Genomic DNA, 19,281 nt, shown 5'->3' on the forward strand with positions numbered 1-19,281 from the left:
CGCAGGAGTGTGGCTGGTCAGCGGTCCGTGCTCCAAAGTTCACATGGAATTCCAGCTCGTGGGGAAGCTGCCATCACAGTCCTCATACCCTCAACTACACATTCACCATGGCTACCGACATCGCACTCGATACCACTATTGTAAGTTCGTCTTCTTATAAGATAAACAACCTTACTAATCAAAGAAGGGCACCATCGTCATCGAACTCTACAACGACCACGCGCCCAAGACATGCAAAAACTTCTCGACGCTCACACAGCGCAACTACTTCAACGGCCTGATCTTCCACCGCATAATACCAAACTTCATGATTCAAGGCGGCGACCCCACGGGTACTGGTCGAGGAGGTGAGAGCATATATGGCGACAAGTTTGAAGACGAGATCAGCCCCCAGCTCAAGCACACCGGTGCAGGCATCCTCAGCATGGCCAATTCCGGTCCGAACACCAACGGCTCGCAATTTTTTATCACATTGGCACCCACTCCGTGGTTAGACGGCAAGCACACTATCTTTGGAAGGGTCAAGAGCGGGATGCAGATTGTGAAGAAGCTGGGCTTGGTCAAGACGGACAAGGAAGACCGCCCTGTGGAAGAAGTCAAGATCGTCAAGGCATACCTCGTAGACGACGGCGCGATGGCGATGCAGCGATACTAGTGCGAGAAGAAGGATTAGTTGGGCGCAGAGGCCGTCGCATGGCAGAGTGCAACAACGCGACACGAAATGCCCAGACGTGAGTTTCTCATTAGAAGAATTACAAGTTAAATGCTCATACTTTCAGCTAGTTCAGAGCTCCATTCGGATGGATCAACACCTTCGTATACCCCTCGATCCTCTTGTCAAACTTCTCGTATGCCGTCGGCGCGTCGTCGATATTAATCTCGTGCGACACAACGAAGCTCGGCTTAGCCTTGCCCGATACAATCATGTCGCGAAGATACCTGTTGTACGCCTTCACGTTACACTGTCCGGTGCCAAGATGCAAGCCCTAGGGTCGTCAGTGGTGGAGACACAGCTTCAAGACACGAACATACCTTTTCGAAGAGTTTGCCGAATGAGATCAGAATTTGACCTTTCTTGCTCTGCTCATCTGGCGCTCCTGGATCGGCCGGCACATACAAACCTGGAATACCCAGCCCTCCCGTTGGCCGGGTCACCATGATCAACTGGTCCAAGACAACGTTTGGCTTCTCCTTGCTACCCGACGCGTCCACGGCTTGATAGCCGACCGCGTCAACAGCGCGGTCCACCATACCGTCGTTGAGCTTGATAATTTGCTCAACCGGGTCGCTCTTCCTGAAGTCAATAGGAATGCATCCGATCTTCTCCGCAGCTTGCAGTCGCTCAGGCACTGTATCGACTACGAAAACCTTGCTCGCACCTCGTAGGATACCACTATAAGCTGCCATCAGGCCAACAGGACCTGCGCCGAACACTGCAACACTTTCGCCGGACTGGAATCCAGCGAGGACCAGCCCATGCCAGCCCGTCGGGAATATGTCCGCTAGCAGTATGAAGTCGGCTTCGTGCTCGGTGCCTTTGGGCAGTTTCAGGGCGTTGAAGTCTGCGAATGGAACTCGGAGATATTGCGCTTGGCCGCCCTGGTAAGGGCCCATGGCTACGTAGCCGTAAGCTCCGCCTGCGAAGCCTGGGTTTACTCTGTTCTATTGTTAGGACAGGTGAATGATAGCCTTGTTGGAGGTCCGACTTACCCAGTACAAAACGCTGTCTTGCCCTCTTCGCAATTGCGACACCTGCCATCGGCGACATTCTGCGCACCACCATATTAGACTCATCACACTACGCATGTCTTCCTGATACACTTACAAACGGTAACACAATCCTATCGCCCTTCTCCAACAGCGTCACGCCCGACCCGACCTCGATAATAGTACCCATGTTCTCATGACCGAAGACCAAACCTGCTTCCGCAGCCGTGCGACCCTGGTACATATGCAAGTCCGACCCGCAAATCGCCGCCGTCGTAACCTTAACAATCACATCATCCGGATGCTGTATCTTGGGCAGTTCGACATCCTTGACCGAGACCTTGAACGGCCCCTCGTAGTGCACTGCTTTCATCTTGTCGCCGGACATGTTCGGGGATTATCGCGCGTCGCGTACGAGTTACAAAGTTCAAAGATATAAAGAGTCTGCCCGGACAAGATAGCTGTGTGCCTTTCGTTGAGAGGGAAATGGTTGCAGATGATGGAAGGCACATCGATCATGGCTGGAGCGCGCCCCAGTGTATGATGTATGACGACCCCTCATCTTCGGTACTTGCAGCTTGTAGGAGTTGGGACCAGAGCGCCTGGCTGGCGTCATTATTGAGGGGCTGACAGCGGAGGATGGTCGATCAAGTGTGGGGTACGGGTTCCGAATCGGAAGAGGCTCGGAACTTAGCGCGTTGGTAGATACTAGCCATGGACGACAGGAAATACCGGAGTGCGTGCTGTGTTTCTACTGTGTAAGAGTATCATATTCCGAAAACTCTGAGGCTGATTGGGGAATACATGGTGTACATTGGAAAGAGTTTGTGAAGCAGCATGATGGATTGCTGCATACAAGTACCCCAGACGCCCTCCTTCTCAACCCCAATATCACACCCAGGCGCCTACATGACATACCTTCCCTACCCTCCTCCATTTCCCTCATATCCGTAGCCACCGACTACTCAACCACCTCAACCTTGACCTTCTCCCCACTAACCATATCCGCCAACTTCGTCTTCATAACCTCCAACTCCCTCTTCGCATCCTCGTTCTCCCTTCGCGTCGCCCTCTCATCCGCGAGCTCGTTCTCTAGCCCTAGAACCTTCGCAGTCAACATACAGTTCTGTTCGCGCGCCTCAACCAACCGCTTTTCCATATCGTCGTCGGCGACACCCTTCTTCGCCTTCTCAGCCGCAAGTTCACGCTTCAACGTCTTCATCTGGGTATGCATCTTTCCCTGGTCCTCGATCTTGTCGTCTAGCCTCGCCTTAGTACTCCTATGCAGAGTATTCAGTCCCGTGAAACGCTGCTGTAGTGTTGCCATCTCAGCGTCCTTGGCTTCGATAACGCCGCGGTGGTGGGCCTCGAGCTCAGAGATCGCGTGGCGGGTTGCGCATAGTGAATTGATTGCTTCGTTAATGCGGTTGTGGGTGTTGGTTCTCTGATTGTTGTCAGTGGACTGAGACGCCTACGACTCATTAAGGTATAGTGGACGTACAGGGTCGGGGATACGCGGCAGACGACGGGCTGCTTGGACGCTGTGGCGCGCTGAGAGTGGGTGGCCTGGGGCGGATACGGACAGGCGATTGGGTGGGGGAGTCGGCGGTGGCATGGTGGGGGAGAATTCGGGTGTTGTAGGTGTTGATGGGAGGTGAGTGTATATGAAGTGCTTCTCGTGTGGAGAGAGATGTCGCGCGAAGTGTTCCGAGCTGGCAATGAGGTGGTGAAGAAGAAAGAGATTGTGAGAGTGAGCGGGGTGTCGCAAAGCGTGGCACTGAAGCGAAAGAACGTATCAGAAGAGGTGGGAGAGGTGGTAATGGAACTAGCAACCGTAGCGCGACCGACATCTTGAAGTGAAGGTGAGCGGTCGACGAATCAGAGGTGCCCGGGGCGTTTGCACTGCGATGCGCTATTTAGTGGGCATCGTCAGTACATATGTAATTCGGTCGTCAATTGCGGGCCACAGGCTTTCCGTTGATGTGATCAAGGTATCCGAGGATACTGAGACTGATAGGAATGGGCGATGAGACTTCCAGCCGAGCTGAAATTGACCACCTCTAAACCAATGTAATAGTACGTGGTGGTGAATAATCCGAAGCAGTCAACTGAGGTAGTTGTCTTCTGCCACTCTGACCGTCGCCCGGTGCTCTCGCGACGGTAATCACACCAATCCGGCAATATGTGTCGGCCGTTTCTTCGACATTCTTGATACATAAACCCAAGTTTGGGGTGATCATCAACGCACTGCAAGACTTGTACCAGACGAAGTCAAACCTGATTGCAGCTTTATTCTGAGTACCGTCCGCGAGCGTAATGATGCATTGACGATGGCAACTGGGCGCCTCGTCTTCAGCGACATCTCTGATTTCTGTGACCGGACCCGTGACTCGGGCGAAGCCAGCTGTGAGTGCGCCAAAAGGGTCCAGACCGCTGAGGGTAGTGCTACACTCTTCAAGACGGGCACAATACCCAGAACTTAGGCCTGTAAATGGGTAGCTTATGTTTCCTGTTATCGATGCCCAAGACCAGGATGGAGCAACCCATCCTTTGCGTCTTCGCGTTACTCCAGGTTTTCCCACATTTTCTTTGCGTGAAACGAAGTCTCCCTCCAAGTACCATAGAAGGCCTTCAAGGAAATGGCGCCTCCATAGACCCGCGTGATATGTGTCTCCAGTGTTTTTTTGGATTCTCTGAACAATTCCAGATATGGCTGGGAAGGTATCCGTCTCGTAGGTCAATTTGCGTTCGCTATATAACTTTGTAAAGAGTGCCCAAGCACTCGATCGAAACCGGTTGGACATAGGGTGTTGCAAGCCTTGCAGCATGTCTTCAAAGTCTGTTCGGTGAACAGGCGTGACGGCTGGCCCATCGTATGCTTCAGTTTCGTCGATTTGAGCGCAACCCCAGGTCATCTGATCTTCGCCAAAACCCAGAACACGATGGGAGAGCAGGCTTTCCTGGGCAGCCCATCCACGACGTTCTAAGGGTTGGGAGTACTAAACATGATCAATCTTTAACAAATCCATACTCTTGAAGTTCAACTAACCTTGACAGTGTTTTCAATTTGCTTGCAGAAGTATAGCTCGAATGAGCCCTCCTTATCTTCAACGCATACGTGGAGCGAGGAGTGTACTTTGCGAGTGCCGAGAAATCCTTCTCCACAGTGCTTTGCTCGTGAAGCAGCTATAGTCAGGTAAGCATTGGAGTATATATCTGCCATATGTGCAGCTTCGTGTTCCCAGTCTGCCTTTGAGTCCTGTAGGATGCACAGGCAATCAATCCAGATGTATCCAATATCAAGGTATCGTACCACCATGACAGCGTCCTGCAGGGTTTGTGGTAGCTTCTGGAAGCCGATAGCAGACTCATGTGCTTGTAGGTTTGCTGTAGTCGTTTCTAAGGGTAAGTCGTCACCCCAACAGTAGCTCAGAGCAGCATAGCGTCCGCGTTGACCATTCGTAGTTTGTACAAGGTTGCAATTCTCTACCTGGAACAGTTCTCGCCAATTTTGATGCTTTCCAAGCATTTGTTCGGGTCCGGGAAGCATGCTCACATCCAAGATTCGCGTTGGCAGCGGGCCGACTCGGCCCACTGACGGATGGGAGCACTTGTAATGGCGACTGTCACAGCTTTCTACCCAGGACAACATCCGGCGAAGTGTGAGAGGGTGAAGTGTCTCTTGGAGCACGACATAAGGGAGTCGACTCGTCAATGGGCTATCTGTATTACCCAATTAGTCCTTATCGCTTGATGTTGCGGCGCATTGTGGAGTTACCAAAAGACTTCCGGAGAGTGAAGTTCAGCCAATCAGTTGCTTCCCGACTGGCGGTGCCTAGGCTGATGCTGAGGCACGGGTATCCATAGTGATCGTTGGATAGTTCCATCCAGACCGTAAGGCTTTGTGGAACGAGAGTCTTGATCTTTTTCCATCCAACGGTCTTGTCAGTGCTCACCAGAATCCATCTGTGATGCTTGACAGTCATCAAGATGAAAGCACAAAGGGAGCAAGTTTTAGCGAGACAAGCAATCTCTGTAATAGCGCATCGACGTTCGTTCCAACATAGCTCGTCCAGAAAAGCTGATGGTGTTCGTCCAGCCTCGTTAAATCTGAAACCGGCGTTCCTCAGAGCATCTGCATCACCAGCGATAAGTTTGCGGAACGGTATCGATCTGCAAGTTTCGCATAGAGACATGCTCGCTGACGTCATGTGTCGGGTGTAATGTGTGGTACCTTCTCCACAGTGCAGCTTTACACGTTGTTGCCTCCGGGACTCAGCCTTCCCATAACGTGATATGTGCGCTAGCCTCATCTGTCATTCGATACTGTCCAATGACAGACATGATGACTAAAGCTACGGTTTTGCGAGAATCTCGTAAATTGGGCGATTGTCAGTGGCATTGTAATGTTGAAACCTCATAATAAAAGAATACGCTCACCAATGAATTCGTTCCATAAGAGGTCGTATAGATAATCATATTAAACTTCCGTAACGACTCTCGTGTCTGCGGTTGGAACATACGTAGACAATATGAACCATTGCTAACACAGCATAGCCATGACCTGAGCGAACCGCTTCTATGCGCTCAACATTCGGCTCTGATCTCCACTGATCTCCGCACTCTTTACTCTGTCCTCAAGACTGAGCTTGCTCTGTCGTCTTGCGCATGCGTTTCTCATGTTTCTTGTGCCTCTTCTTTGTCCTCTTTGCGTACTTCTCCAAGGTCGCTATGCGGTTTTTTGCCCAGTTGGACCCGCGTCGGGAGGCGGGGCTGTAGAAGGGCATTGTGGTTAGCCAATGAATCGTATAGGTATAGAACAAGGCAGCAAGTGGACGCCTTACTTCCAATGTCCCCATTAAGCAGACGCTCCTTCTCGCTCTCTCGACGGTCATGTTTCCGTTCGAAACGTTGGTGACGGTGTCCAGACGGTTCCGTGCGGCAGCTCTGGGTGCGCTTCGGGTTTCGTGGTTTCGGGTCGTGCGGGTTCTGAGAGGGCATCTTGGTGGGGTGCGAGTATTTTCCCTTATGTTGGTTAGGTATGCAATATGTTACTCAACTTGTGTCTCTCTTCTATACCTTGCCAGGATACCAGTACGGGTCGTTCTCTTTGGTGTAATTCCGAGTCGAGTCGCGTCTAATGCTCCTCGCGCTGTCTTTTCGATCGTCATGCTCATCATCTCCAGTCAAAGGGCTACATTCACGGTCTCTGCTTTCGTCACGACCAGTTATCAGCCCATCATCCCGATCACCCCCAGGACTGCGTGGACGACGCTCCCACTCATAGCTCGGTTCGCGTTTGAAGCCGTCTCTGGAACGATTGCGTGGATGATAATCAGATCCGCGCCTTGAATCACGTCTGTTATCGGCGCCCCAGCGGTTGCGTGATCGATCATCGGATTCGCGCCTCGAATCGCGTCTATCATCACCATCCAGACGATTGCATGAGCGGTCATTGAGATCACGGCTGCGGTCGCGCGATCGGTCACGTCGCTCACGCTAGACTCGCGTCTGCGGTCATCTCCCCAGCGGTTGCGATGGCGTTCCTGACGCTCACCGATAGGCTCATGTCTGCCATCATTACCCCAATAGTTTCGTGGGTAGCTCTCGCGTCCCGCTGGCTCGTTACTCGGCTCGCGTTTGACACGATCATTGATGGTATCCTGGAGGTCCGACATTGCGCCGCGGGATGAAGCAATGGAATTGCAGAGAATGCAATGCACAAACGAGGAAAAGGAGAGAAAGAACTGCAGTGACGAAAGGGGGACTAGAGGTAGTTTTGAGAAGCGACAAAAGAAATGACTCTTCGCTATGAAACTTGGAGCCTCGCTGTCAGGATGAAGGAGGAACGACCGCAGTATGCCGAAGGGAGCAGCGGGCCAGCAATGCCCTAACCACGCGTGCCGCGTTGAGTGCGTATGCTGACACTCTCAATACCAACGCGCAGTCCCAATCTGGAGACGGTCGAAGTATCGCAGTCTCCACACTGTGAACGCCACATGATGACTTATCTCAGGAGCAAGAGGAGAAGAAAGTGGCCGTACCCCATGACGTCATCACGCTAGTTCGCATCCATCTCGAAAGGCACGGCCGAACACGAAGGTGACAAAGCTGCAAAACATTGTTGCCTTCGATTGCCATATACTTCCACAACATCCGCCACAGTATCGTATATACACATATCGAACACAATGCATCTCTTAACACCAAGCTGCACTATCGCAGCAACTATACACTTACAATCGAAATTCTCACCGCGGACCAAAGATTGAGAAGCATCTAATAGCGCCTCAACCATCTCTCCAAGATCGCGGTATGGACAGCCTTTACACAGTCCGCGCCTCACCAGGCGAAGGTCTAGGCTGCTTCGCGACAACAACCATCCTCCCCGGCACGCTCATCCTTAGCGAAACACCGTTATTCAGCATCGCCGAACCACGCAGCAACCACGCCGTCACATCCGCCTTTGCATCCTTGGACGACGTGCAAAAAACCCAGTATCTATCCCTGTACGCCCAGAAAGACTACGACGAAGGGAATGAAGATAGGGATGCAAAGGTAATCGACATCTTCAATTCCAACGCCTGGCAAACCGGGTCTCGAACATCCATCTGCCCCCTCGCCGCCCGCTTCAACCACTCCTGCATCCCCAACGCAAGTTTCGCATTCAACACCCTCACCTCAAAAGTCACAATCCACGCCATCGTACCCATTGCGTCAGATACCCAGATCAGATTAAGCTACGAGCGGCCCTACCAAACCACCCTATCCCGACGTGCAAAACTATCTTCCTACGGCTTCACATGCACCTGTCCCGCATGCAGCGACCCCACTCCCTCTAGCGATACTCGGAGAGCGCGAATGGTCGTGCTGGACGCGCGTATCCGGACGGGGCGGCGCCAGCTGTGGAGAAGCCCTGTGCCGAAGGCCGCGCTGGAACTTGTCAGGTTGCTTAAAGAGGAAGGTTTGGTGGGGGAGGCGTTGGGTCTTGCGTATCATGATGCAGCGGTGGGGTGGAAGAGGCATGGGAGATTGGACTTGGCGGTGCAGTGTGCGGTTAAAGAGGTGGAGACGGCGGTGGTGTGCTTTGGCAGGGAGAGTCCGAGTGTGGGTGTTAGTGAGGCGTTTTTGATGGGGTTGAAGGTTGAGATGGGGATGACGGGGAAGGGGGGTGTTGCTGTAGAGGCTGAAGAGCTTGCGACGTGCTAGAGGTACTATCTTGGTACATGGTCAAGATTTTGGGATCTAGTATTGAAGCAAGTTCTGGGCATGCCGATTCATCCATACTGCATCTCGCTTCCTTGATTTGTGGCGCAGTGACGGTATCAGTATGTACAATGTGCCACATCCACGAACAAGCTTCCACTTACAGTAAACAATGTCCCACCCCTTCACATATTTCCTCCTCGCAAACCCAACATTCTTACTCTCCTAGACCGCATCATCAAACTTCCCAGCACCTGCACCACTACGTCCCCTCCAAGTCATCACCACCACCACCGCAGCAAGTAACCGTATAATGACTAAAACTCCCCGAACTTCCCGCAAGTCTTCAAAAGCCGATCATATCGTCCGCCTTAAAAGCATTGTTCAGCCATTCGCAAGATACCCGTCTGCTCCCGAATCCAAACGCCTGTCAACCCATCAAAATACCAGCATGCCACACATGTCCGAATGGCTATGCCCTCACTGCTCACATATCAATCGCGGCGAAGGCAGTAGTGGAGAGAAATGCGGTGGATGTGGGAAATGATGGATATGGTGAATGTCTTCGGTTTGAGGAGAGGAAGACCAATGAGGACAGATGGGGAAATATCAAGGCGTGGCTGCCACGATAGAGGACTGTTGTAGACCAGGGGATGGATAAGGAGATGATCTCTTATTTCATCGAAGACCTAACCTGAACAAGTAGATATTATCTTGCAGGGCTGGATATGCTCTCTTCCCAAACTCCATCGCTATGCACAAATGAATCATCAGACATAAGCCACCTTCTCTTTTCCTCGCTCACATATTTTATCTTCCCCTACCTGACCCTGAGCCTCTTCCCAGCAGGTTCAACACCCCCCTCTTCCCTCGCCGAACTATGCGCCTCGGAACCAGTCCAAACCTGACTCTTCACGTCCGTGGGAACAGTCGTGCCATTCCCATTACCCTCAACACCACCCTCACCCTTCCCATTCTCCTTCCCCACAGCCGTCGGCCCAACTTTCTTCGGCCCCTCAATAGAAAATGAAAAGATTTCCCTCTCCGGTCTCCGCGACTTCCCCGTCGCCGGCTTCTTAACAGCATTCACATCTTCCTCCTTAATCCACTGCCCCGTCCTCTTGGTCGCTTCCTTACCAGCCTCCGTCGCTTCTTCAACAATCTCCTCGCTGTAATTCCACATGAGGCCAATCTCGCCGCGCACAAGAGCTGTCGCCCAGAGACTGAGTAGCACGCCAGGAACGAGCCAAAGGAGAGCTGGTTGCGCATGGTTCATAAGATGCAGCGCGGCGAACGTGGCGACCAGTCCACCTACATAGCCCACCAGCGAGGCGTTAAAATATGTCTTGGGGAAAGTAAACGGCGCTTCTTCCTTCTCGTCTTTTTGCGGTGCGGCAGAAGTCCACAGAGGTCGTCCCATGAGGGAATGCGTCCAGAAATGGTCGCTCCACCGTCCCGCCAGGGGTGTAAACTCTGCCTTCACAATAGTGTCCTCGCCTCCCTCAATCGTTGCTGGGACGCGTTTCTGGCGGTGGAGGTAGAAAAGGTGGAGATCGAAACGCAGTGCAAGTCCTATCATGAGTCCCGGTATGATGATATCGCCCAGACCGAGCATGGCAGCGGCGTTCTTGCCCGAGGGCGTGGTTGCGGTGCCGGGTTTGGGGAACATGAGTTTGATAGGGACGTCGAGGGAGGATGCTACTGTTACCATTAGAGGTCTGGAAGAGGTGATGTTAGCTGTGCTCTGTGCGAACGGATCGAGAGGGAGGAGTGTACGTACGTGAAGAAGACCATATAGATATCGTAGAAAAAGAGGCCCACGAGTATCGCACTCCCCGTAGCAAACGTCGTCGGACTAATAACCTGGATACTGCCATACGCAAAGCTAAAACCCAACAGGTTCGTCAGATACCACGTCTTATCCACCAGGTTAAAGTAGCCAAGCGTAGCCAGCGCAACCACAGCACCGACAAGCGTATGCGCGCCTACTCGAGCTTTGCCCGCCAAAGCGCGCTCAAGATAAAGCTTGATTGTCCACTTATTCGAAGGCATCGCGCGGTCAGCCCAGAGCCATTGTTGCGCTCCGTCGGACAGTGGTATGCGTGCGAGGAAGCCGGGGAGCGGGCTTGTGATAGGTCCGCTGGCCTTGGTGTTGCCAGCGACGGGTAGGGCTTTCGCTTTTGTGGCATCGACATGGTATAGCGCGCCTCCGAGAACATGTCGCCTTGGGAATATGATCGAATGCCCAATGTCCAATACATCGCTCACCAACTTCGTCACAGCGAAGAAACCGAAAACGGCAAAGTACGCGTTGAGCGCTTTACTCAGTATACTCGGGTCCTTGAGCCATTTCAACAAAAAATACAGCGTCGCCAGCGAAATCCCCGCGAAGAGCGGAAATAGAATGATATGTCTCGGTGAGAGTCCTTCCATCTCATTCTCCGGCTCCTCCTCCTCCTCGTCTTCAGAGTCGCTGTCTTCATCTTCGGCAGCGCCGTCGCGCTTGCGGTCTTTTCGGCTCTTCTTGGGCGGTTTGGCGGCGGTCGAGGGGCGCGTGAGCGAGGCGTGGGCGGCGGCGTAGATTGGGAAGAGGGAGGCGAGGATCATGTGGAGGTAGACGGGGAGGAGCGGTTGCACTTTTGTGAAGGCGTAGGCGGCGGTGCCGAGGGCGCTGGCGACAAGGCTGGGCTCCGTGTCTGCCATGGTGTGCAGACGTGTGGGTGTGTGTTTCCCGCTGGTGGATGTAGCTGGCGGGAACTTATACAACGATGTGGTCGGAGTGAGAGTGGTGGTGGGTGGGGAAGGCTGCTGGTGAACCCAAGGTTACAGAGCTCTCTACCCACAACGTGGCCTATATGCAACCAACTATAAAGACCGCGACCATCAATGAATGTGCAAACAGCCAGAGTACATTTCACATTCCTCTACCGAGCCTCTTCCATCGCGCATCCAGACAACGACGCGACAATACTCATCAAAGCGGCACAGTCGCGTCCCTCGCAAACAAATTCCCGATGCAAACCAATCAAACATGACGTCGCCACCCTCGAGCCAAACACCCTGATCGGCGTTCATGCATGGCCAGACCCAGAGACGGCCCAGACCACCAGCCCGTCTCCAGATCGGCCTGCACGAGCGGGACCTTGCATGTTTCCCCCCTTCCTTCACCGCTTTATATTATCCGTGCAACGACTGCCGTGTATCATGATTCATATACCTTTTTTGGCCTGACCCGGGTACTCGGTATGGCAGCTTTTGGTGGTTAATATTAGCATCACTTGGGGCAAAGTCTGGAGAGGTGCGGAGAAAAGCATGAAGTAGATGCGCAAGTGTGTTTGTATTGCTACCGAGTGTGTATTGTTGTGTGTTGCAAATGTATGCTGTGTGTTCTTCTGTTTCTTCTTGAGCTAGACTATGCCGAAATCCACTGCCGCCTGGCTATCGTACTTGCATTCTGCTCCTGCCTGCGAAACATCTGCCCTCCTTCTGGGCTGTAACAATCTCTCCAGAACTCCTCTTCCACTCCGTTGATTAAAGAATGAATGGAATTCGTGTGTCGCGTACACTCGTGATGTGCTGGAAAGACGCCCCACAAGAAAGAGAAAAGATAAGTTCGTGTAGAGAAAAACAAAAGAAGCAGAGCGCCGAATGTGCTAAATCAAGAAGCCGAAACACCCCACTTCCACAAACAAAGGAAAAAGCTTAGCAGTCTGATAAACGCTTGTGTGAAACGCCCGAAGCAACCAGATTACAAGAGGGATATTTTGCGTGCAAAAGACAGGGAAGAAGCAACGTAAAGGAATAGGCCGTTGGGTGTGGTTAGACCGGCTGAACCACAGCTTCTGGCAACAACAACACCCGAACGCGCGCGCTAGTAAGACAGGGAGATAGGCAAAGGTGTGGTAGTGTTGGGATTAGCAAGGTGTGAGCCTGCTGGAGACGTTCAGGTCGCGCAGCATGTCAAAGGACATGCCGTCGACGTTGACACGCTGCTGTGACTCAACGTACACATCGTGCACGCTGGAGAAGGCGTTACCCTCCCAAGGCGATACAGCAGTAAGCCTCTTCTTGTGTAGATGTGGTGGTGTGACTGCCGCAATGACAGCCTGCTTCATCAGCGGGGTGATGGCCAGGCGCTTGCAGTCAAAGTACGACGACGACGACACCGAAGACGAGGTATACGAAGGTGCTGACGTCGAGGTGAGCTGAGGTTGGGAGGGGCAAGACGAGGAGGGGTAGTCGGCGACGTCCTCGTCATCATTGTGCTCTTCCTCAGGTGAGGAACGTGGTAGTGCTGACGGGTCAGGAAACTTGAAGGCTTTAGCCGTAGTGGGCTCTGACTCTTCCTCTAGCGGCGTCGACGAAAATAGAAACGACGAATTGTGGTGCGAGGTCTCGTAGTAGCCTAGAATCGACGGCGTGAAGTTGCTTCCCTTGGAGTTGGGGCCTTGTTCACTGGAAAAGGTATACTCCGGGAGGGGAAGCGCCTCGTCATCCGTGTCGTCGTCAGTGGAGCTCCAGGCCGAGAACTGACTCTTCATCGGTGGTCGCACCGGTGGTATCTCGATAGCTTTTGGTCCATCGGTCTGGCGGCGTGCATTTGGGTTTGGTGACGACGGCCCTTGTGTAGGAAACGATAGATCTGGACACGACCGGGGAGAGAGGGATGAGGTGGGGCGGTGGTTGGATTGGTACGTTGGTATTGACTTGAGTTGGTTCTTGATGAAAGCGGCAAGGTTGGCGGAATAGTCGCCTAGCGTGGGCGACAGATTCCGAGGTTCGCCATCGTTTACATGTGGGACCACGGTCGAAGTGCTGTTATCCGTGGCATCGGATGGCATGCGAGAGTGAGACCATTTTGCGTCGAAGGGGGATGGTTGATCTTGAGGCGTAGGCAAGGCGGCGAGGCCTTCGAGAAACTTGAGGTGGTCTTGGGGGTTGAAGAGACGGTTGACTTCATCGTCGACGGACTGATTGCGTCGAGCTCGGCGTTTCCGGACGGCGGCTCTGCCCTCAGCAAGAATAAGGAGTGCTTCTGGGGTTGAGCAGCCCAGAGCCTCAACGATGGGAAACGAGTTACTTCTTTGTCTCTGCATGCTGTATCTGGGACTCGCCCTGCGAGGGGATGGCGAAGACTGGTGGGAGTCCATTGTGTATATTAGTCCGGATAGAGCGGGAGAGGATGCTAGTTCATGGCCGCAGAGCCGCGGAGTGAGTCGATGCTGGGAGCGAGGAGTCCTAAATACACAGTGCAGCTTCAGTGCAGACTTCCAGGGGGTGTTGTGACAGTGCTGGTCCACGGAGCAAAAGGAAAAGAGAGTTGCCGCGTGTAAAACGGATGGCAAGGCTACTTTGAAGCCAGAAAAACGGTCGACGGATCAGGTCAGGATGGCATTAGTGGCCCATCTCGCTTCCCAGGCCCCAGGCAGTCCTAGCCTGGCAAGAAATGCTATGGGCCCAAGCCGAAAAGTACGAGTTGGCAGGCAGGCGGACGGGCACATGACGTTTACAGCCCTCGACCAGCGACATGGGTGGGTCTTGCACGGCCTTGGAAAAGCGCACTCGAAGGATGAACTATGCTGCACCCCTGGATGGCGTGCACCCATCTGCCGGATCCCGCTGGCGTTTCGCGGCGCTGCCCAATGAGGGCCGAGAGGGCGTGCGGCCTGTCATGCGCCGTCTGCTACCGTCGTGGCAAAGCACCGGAATCTCCGTTTTGCCATGGAGAGTTCGCGTTGGAGCGCCTGATGGTGAGAATTGTTGCAGCCTGTCAGCGGTGGTGGAGGGCCTGCGCAGACGTGCCGCGACAGCCTGCGTGAACCATCGTACCCACATCAAACGAGGCCTGTTGCGTGAAGTCGTGGTGATCATGATCGACGCTACCCTTGCTTTTTTCCCTCGCTGTGCTGTTTCTCCAAGGCCTGATCAGCCCTGCCACTGATGCGTTTGGCCCGACGATCTGTCTCTGACTGGCCGCAGCTAAGATAAAAGTGCGATCGATCAGCACCGGCCGCGCAAGCGAAACTCTGCTGTACATACAAACGGCGGTTCACGTACCCTCGCGTCGTCGTGATGTAGGAATTACACGTCAACTGCGCTGTATATACGGGCACACTCGTAATTGTCCGAGGTGGGTGAATGTGCGCCGTACTAGAGCAGGTACGCCGAAAAAAGAACAAACGGGCCGACTCGACCAGACGCGACACTGGTCCGAGGCTGAGCAACGCGTTCGCATCTCGAAACCCAGGATAGAGTTGGATTTCCAGGGTCCTGAAGAAGAGTCATACCTCCGTGCCGATGCCATTTGGTCGGATATCCGGTGCCGTGTGGGATTCGATAGGTCCGACTGTGGCTGCAATACCGCAATCACTGGCGACACCCCTCCAGGCTCTGATAGACTCGAGCTGTCAGACTGAAACCGTCGCACCGACAATTTACTTTGTACTGCACTCTGCGACTCACTGGTAACCTCGTGAACTCTCGTAGTCAACACTGTCACCCCTCATTTGCTTTTCTCGTCGCCTTGTAAGGCTTCGGCTGTGCCCTGGTGCTCATCTTACCCCCGTCCAAGCGTCGCTTGCTGGCAATGTCGGGCTGTTTCCGCATGCAGCTTTGGTCGCCCGGGCATCAACACCGAGTCTTTTTTTTTTCACGATTGACATCATCACCGCATCCATGAGTTGTGCGCATGCAGCAGCCTGATCCGCACGGTGCTCAAGAATTGCCCGAACAGCTCGTCGTGACATGCGAAACCACGCCGCCCGGGGCCACCTTACGAGCCTCGCCGCCGTCGCTACCGCAAAGGGCTGCCTGCCCAACGGCGTCTTCCCGGATTGCTTCACTTTCTCGCTGGCACCTTCTTGCGTTGTCTGTGTCTCCAAGTGTTTCACCACCCTCGACGGCAGCAGCTCCGCATGGGGCATGCCATTGTGTAACAATCCCATCTACGATCCCCACCACCACCTCTCACCACCTCACCATCCATTCCGACACCTAGTCGCCCATTTGGCTTTGCATCCTCACCCCATCTCACGTAATGCGTTCGACTGCATCCTAGGCACCATCGCCAGCACCCCACCGGTCCTTTTTCCTAGTCGGCACGATCCGAACAATCCATGCTATTCGGCAATTATATCGCGGCCCTTGTCATTTTCTCGGCGCTACCTCTGCTTTTTATCCTGGCACGCTTCTACTCAAAGCGAACGGGACTACTGCCCTGGACTATTGACGATACGTTTCTGGTGTTGGCCCTGGTATGGCCTGACCCCTATACAGAAGGCACTCTCTAACCACGTCGGGTAGCTCCTTCTCTACGTGGTTATGGCAATGTTTATTGTTTGCGAGTCGCTCACGTCTGCGGTTCATACTGCGTTGCTAATGTGATGAAGCAATGGCTGCTAGTCTTGTCCGTGAACACATGATGCATGCTGCCATGGCGGACCTCAAGCGAACGCTGATAGTAGGAAGAAATTCTTAATGTGAGGCAAGAGCTTATGTCTACAGATTCTGTGGCTCTTCCGGCTTCCCCTAGCCATCGGCATGGCCTTTACTCGATGCGCGATCCTCATCTTCCTCATTCGGACCTTATATACTAGGACATACAGCTGGTTGAGATACGGTGGTACTGTCAAACCTTACACATCCATCAACATCCGGTATCCACATGTTTATTAATCCGACCCACAGCTCACTTTTGTATCATCATGGCAATCGCCTTGGGACTAGCGGCTGTCATGGTAATGGCGCTCCACTGTCGGCCGATCAAGTACAACTACACATTACCCTTCGAGAATCCACGACACTGCTTCCGGCTGAAGCCAAGTGTGGTCTGCATGGCAGTGCTAGGAGTAGTCCTGGATGCTGTCATCTGGTGTCTCCCGCACTATGTGGTCTGGCATCTAAAGCTGCGCCTATCCCACAAGGTGGCTGTGTCGATCATATTCGCTTTCGGATTATTGTACGATCAGGGACCGTCTTCGCTCAGCCATGGCTGATAAGTGTAGCAACATGTTCATTGGTGCCTTTCGCCTCGACTCACTAGCCGGTGTCGCTTATCAAGGCGACGTAACATACGGCATGGGCAACACTTTGATGTGGGCAATCGCACGGATGAGTACGGCAATTATTGTAGCATGCCTTCCTCATTTACGTCCTTTGTTCGATTGCATCTTGCCGCGCCGACTCATTCACCTCAGCACCCGCAGATCTAAGACTCGATCCAAAGCTTCTCAGGTCTCAGTTCAGTCTGCCCTTGTCCCTCCGATTATCCAGAGCAGGGCTGGTTCCATTGTTGTCACTACGCAGATCGCTGTTCAGCCCGGTTCGCCACAGCTGTTACCACCTCCTCCACCGTCGATAGACATCGTGGATGGGCAGCTTGACCCTATGGGTCCGATATTCCACGTTGAGCAAGGACCTGCAAAGCGAACGAAGCGAGTGTCGTACGATTGTGGAGGGCCGTCGCGTGGTTGTGGCCTTCCTTGCTGAGCTGAAGTTGATATCTTGTTCTCCTACAAGATGCGCACTGTTGCATACACCTTACCTCCGCCCCGCACACCTAGTCTGATACCTCCCTGGGTGTTATAAATCTGATAATATAAGATAGTTATTCTTCGAGTGTCACAACATAAGTGGACCATCCAGCTGCCGCCAACTGGATGATTCGCTCGTCCCGCAAAGCTGTGACGTCTTCAAATCTCTTCTTGGAATCTGCATCCATTGCTAGACCCAGCTGGTCCCTGCTGTTGTCTCCCGCCGCGAACAAAACTCTTTTGACTCTTCCTTCCGTCTTACACGTTTGGGCTGCCACTAAGATGTGGCCATGGCCAACCGCTACATCATACGCCTCTGCGTTCTGACCATCTATCCGAACGTCCAAGCACTTGACAAACTCATCTTGCTCGTCATCGATAGTGATGCCTGTTACCAGTGCGCTCGTTTCAGCATTGCCATTCAGCACGTCCAGTTCTTCATTTGACCCAGGACATGCCTGACCCCATAAGAAGAGTTCGCCGTCCGAGCTCAAGGCCGCGCTCATATACCCGCCTGAGGCCACCTTCGTGACGTAGGTTTCCTCGAGATATGGCACGGGCGCAATGTCTAAAGTGCCATCGTACGGCCGGCCCAAGCACTTCGAATACCTCGGATCCCTTGTCTCTGTCCAAACGTGCATATCGACGTCTAGCGCAGTCATCGTCGTAGCATTCACAACGCACAGCGGAGGATCGCGAAGCTCGTAAGGAAGGACCGCTGCTCCGGTCCCCTCACCCATCTCACCGGCCTCAAGATAACGCCGCAAAGCCGCAAAGTCGTTGAACCGCAACACCGAGTCCACACCCCGGGAACGTAGCTCAACGTGAACAAGCACATGCCCCTCACTCCCAATCTTCACGTCCTTCACGATCTCAACCTGATCGCTTACACCGAAAACTTGTACGTCTGGTACACCAGTATCCTCGATCTCAGCATCGGTACCAAACAAGACGACTTTCTGATCCGCAGCGTCCCGGGCATCTTCCCCGCTCTTGACAGTCAACACATACCCCCTCAATCCATCATGCATCGTGCTACCAAAGAAGATGACCTCGCTTCCATTATCGCGATCTGGAGAGAAGGGAAGCGCTCGTTTCAGATCGCTATCGCTCATCAAGTATTCTTTCTGAGCAGCCGTAAGGCCTGTGCCCATGTACATGATCATGAGATCCCGAACCCGTGGTTCCCCAACACCAACTTTACCACCACCATTCTTATTTTGCTGTCCAACTCCAGCTCCAACCCCATCTCCATCTTCATTGTTGCTGCAAGCGATCACAGCGTCGCACCACCCCACCCAAATCACTCTGATGCTCCGTGCCTGCAAAATACACCTTCCCGCACTAACCCCAGGGCGAGCACCCTCGTGTTTCACACCAAAAGCGTACAGACGCATGGCGGACCTGCGACGCACACTGGAGAAGCAACAACGTAAAGGTAGAATTTAGAAACGAAACAGAACGACAAGCAAAAAAATGAAAACGCAGCCGTTGAGATCTGTAACCAATGGCCGATCGTACGCCACGTCCCGTGTCGATCTGCGGGCGGCGTCGCGTTGCGTGGGGTACGTGTGGGTGGGATTTGTGTGGTGGGTGGAGTTGTACCGTACCAAACATTTACCGTCGCGTGCCGTGCTGACAGATGGCCTTAGCGCGACTGGCAAGTATCGACGCGCACGCGTTGAGGCATTGTTCTAGCGCAGGCGCGTACGCGTCCTTCTTTCCAGTGGTCCCCGTCGGAAAATCTTAACCCTCGCTCCACACACACACAGCGCTTTGCCAGCGTCTGCGTTTCCATCATTAATCTTAATTAAAGTTGTCAGTTTAGTAGGTTGTC

The 19,281-nt window shown here is 53.3% G+C and overlaps 10 protein-coding genes across 10 annotated transcripts; 4 read left to right on the plus strand and 6 right to left on the minus strand.

The window, feature by feature from the left end:
• Positions 1 to 107: 107 nt before the first annotated feature.
• Positions 108 to 655, plus strand: BKA58DRAFT_315751 (peptidyl-prolyl cis-trans isomerase; the record flags this gene model as incomplete). The annotated part of the gene is made up of 2 exons (XM_046167539.1): positions 108 to 140; positions 188 to 655. The coding sequence occupies 2 exons, from the start codon at positions 108 to 110 to the stop codon at positions 653 to 655; spliced, it is 501 nt and encodes a 166-aa protein (XP_046024803.1).
• A 124-nt stretch (positions 656 to 779) lies between these two features.
• On the minus strand, positions 780 to 2,095 carry BKA58DRAFT_315320 (S-glutathione dehydrogenase; the record flags this gene model as incomplete). The annotated part of the gene is made up of 4 exons (XM_046167521.1): positions 780 to 986; positions 1,033 to 1,657; positions 1,711 to 1,769; positions 1,826 to 2,095. The coding sequence occupies 4 exons, from the start codon at positions 2,093 to 2,095 to the stop codon at positions 780 to 782; spliced, it is 1,161 nt and encodes a 386-aa protein (XP_046024804.1).
• A 573-nt stretch (positions 2,096 to 2,668) lies between these two features.
• Positions 2,669 to 3,322, minus strand: BKA58DRAFT_401545 (uncharacterized protein; the record flags this gene model as incomplete). Its single annotated transcript, XM_046171669.1, has 2 exons — positions 2,669 to 3,178; positions 3,209 to 3,322. 2 exons carry the CDS (start codon positions 3,320 to 3,322, stop codon positions 2,669 to 2,671), a joined length of 624 nt encoding a protein of 207 aa, XP_046024805.1.
• A 445-nt stretch (positions 3,323 to 3,767) lies between these two features.
• Positions 3,768 to 5,236, minus strand: BKA58DRAFT_316291 (heterokaryon incompatibility protein-domain-containing protein; the record flags this gene model as incomplete). Its single annotated transcript, XM_046167568.1, has 2 exons — positions 3,768 to 4,706; positions 4,757 to 5,236. 2 exons carry the CDS (start codon positions 5,234 to 5,236, stop codon positions 3,768 to 3,770), a joined length of 1,419 nt encoding a protein of 472 aa, XP_046024806.1.
• A 2,786-nt stretch (positions 5,237 to 8,022) lies between these two features.
• On the plus strand, positions 8,023 to 8,916 carry BKA58DRAFT_411218 (uncharacterized protein; the record flags this gene model as incomplete). The annotated part of the gene is made up of 1 exon (XM_046172285.1): positions 8,023 to 8,916. The coding sequence occupies one exon, from the start codon at positions 8,023 to 8,025 to the stop codon at positions 8,914 to 8,916; it is 894 nt and encodes a 297-aa protein (XP_046024807.1).
• Positions 8,917 to 9,324: 408 nt separating this feature from the next.
• BKA58DRAFT_167920 (signal peptide peptidase-domain-containing protein) lies at positions 9,325 to 11,707 on the minus strand. The gene is made up of 2 exons (XM_046165116.1): positions 10,694 to 11,707; positions 9,325 to 10,631 (listed from the first exon to the last, which is right to left on the minus strand). Exons 1-2 carry the CDS (start codon positions 11,614 to 11,616, stop codon positions 9,734 to 9,736), a joined length of 1,821 nt encoding a protein of 606 aa, XP_046024808.1. The 5' UTR covers positions 11,617 to 11,707; the 3' UTR covers positions 9,325 to 9,733.
• A 778-nt stretch (positions 11,708 to 12,485) lies between these two features.
• Positions 12,486 to 14,251, minus strand: BKA58DRAFT_167918 (uncharacterized protein). The gene has a single exon (XM_046165115.1). The coding sequence runs from the start codon at positions 14,061 to 14,063 to the stop codon at positions 12,828 to 12,830; it is 1,236 nt and encodes a 411-aa protein (XP_046024809.1). The 5' UTR covers positions 14,064 to 14,251; the 3' UTR covers positions 12,486 to 12,827.
• A 1,242-nt stretch (positions 14,252 to 15,493) lies between these two features.
• BKA58DRAFT_168065 (uncharacterized protein) lies at positions 15,494 to 16,617 on the plus strand. Its single transcript, XM_046165119.1, has 3 exons — positions 15,494 to 16,166; positions 16,216 to 16,372; positions 16,417 to 16,617. The coding sequence occupies exons 1-2, from the start codon at positions 15,658 to 15,660 to the stop codon at positions 16,289 to 16,291; spliced, it is 585 nt and encodes a 194-aa protein (XP_046024810.1). The 5' UTR covers positions 15,494 to 15,657; the 3' UTR covers positions 16,292 to 16,372; positions 16,417 to 16,617.
• A 128-nt stretch (positions 16,618 to 16,745) lies between these two features.
• On the plus strand, positions 16,746 to 17,400 carry BKA58DRAFT_315730 (uncharacterized protein; the record flags this gene model as incomplete). The annotated part of the gene is made up of 3 exons (XM_046167536.1): positions 16,746 to 16,870; positions 16,917 to 17,145; positions 17,185 to 17,400. 3 exons carry the CDS (start codon positions 16,746 to 16,748, stop codon positions 17,398 to 17,400), a joined length of 570 nt encoding a protein of 189 aa, XP_046024811.1.
• Positions 17,401 to 17,459: 59 nt separating this feature from the next.
• BKA58DRAFT_168040 (uncharacterized protein) lies at positions 17,460 to 19,093 on the minus strand. Its single transcript, XM_046165117.1, has one exon. The coding sequence runs from the start codon at positions 18,839 to 18,841 to the stop codon at positions 17,519 to 17,521; it is 1,323 nt and encodes a 440-aa protein (XP_046024812.1). The 5' UTR covers positions 18,842 to 19,093; the 3' UTR covers positions 17,460 to 17,518.
• Positions 19,094 to 19,281: the final 188 nt, after the last annotated feature.

This window comes from Alternaria rosae (genome assembly GCF_020736505.1).
Source record: "Alternaria rosae strain MPI-PUGE-AT-0040 chromosome Unknown BKA58scaffold_5, whole genome shotgun sequence".
Taxonomy (NCBI): Eukaryota; Fungi; Ascomycota; class Dothideomycetes; order Pleosporales; family Pleosporaceae; genus Alternaria; species Alternaria rosae.

Bases quoted from the DNA above. Each gene is read 5' to 3' on its own strand.
- BKA58DRAFT_167920 (XM_046165116.1), bottom strand. From the start codon at position 11,616: ATGGCAGACACGGAGCCCAGCCTTGTCGCCAGCGCCCTCGGCACCGCC. The intron at 10,632-10,693 runs GTACGTACACTC...CACCTCTTCCAG, and splicing joins ATCTATATGGTCTTCTTCAC to ACCTCTAATGGTAACAGTAG.
- BKA58DRAFT_167918 (XM_046165115.1), bottom strand. From the start codon at position 14,063: ATGGACTCCCACCAGTCTTCGCCATCCCCTCGCAGGGCGAGTCCCAGA.
- BKA58DRAFT_168065 (XM_046165119.1), top strand. From the start codon at position 15,658: ATGCGAAACCACGCCGCCCGGGGCCACCTTACGAGCCTCGCCGCCGTC. The intron at 16,167-16,215 runs GTATGGCCTGAC...CACGTCGGGTAG, and splicing joins CGTTTCTGGTGTTGGCCCTG to CTCCTTCTCTACGTGGTTAT.
- BKA58DRAFT_168040 (XM_046165117.1), bottom strand. From the start codon at position 18,841: ATGCGTCTGTACGCTTTTGGTGTGAAACACGAGGGTGCTCGCCCTGGG.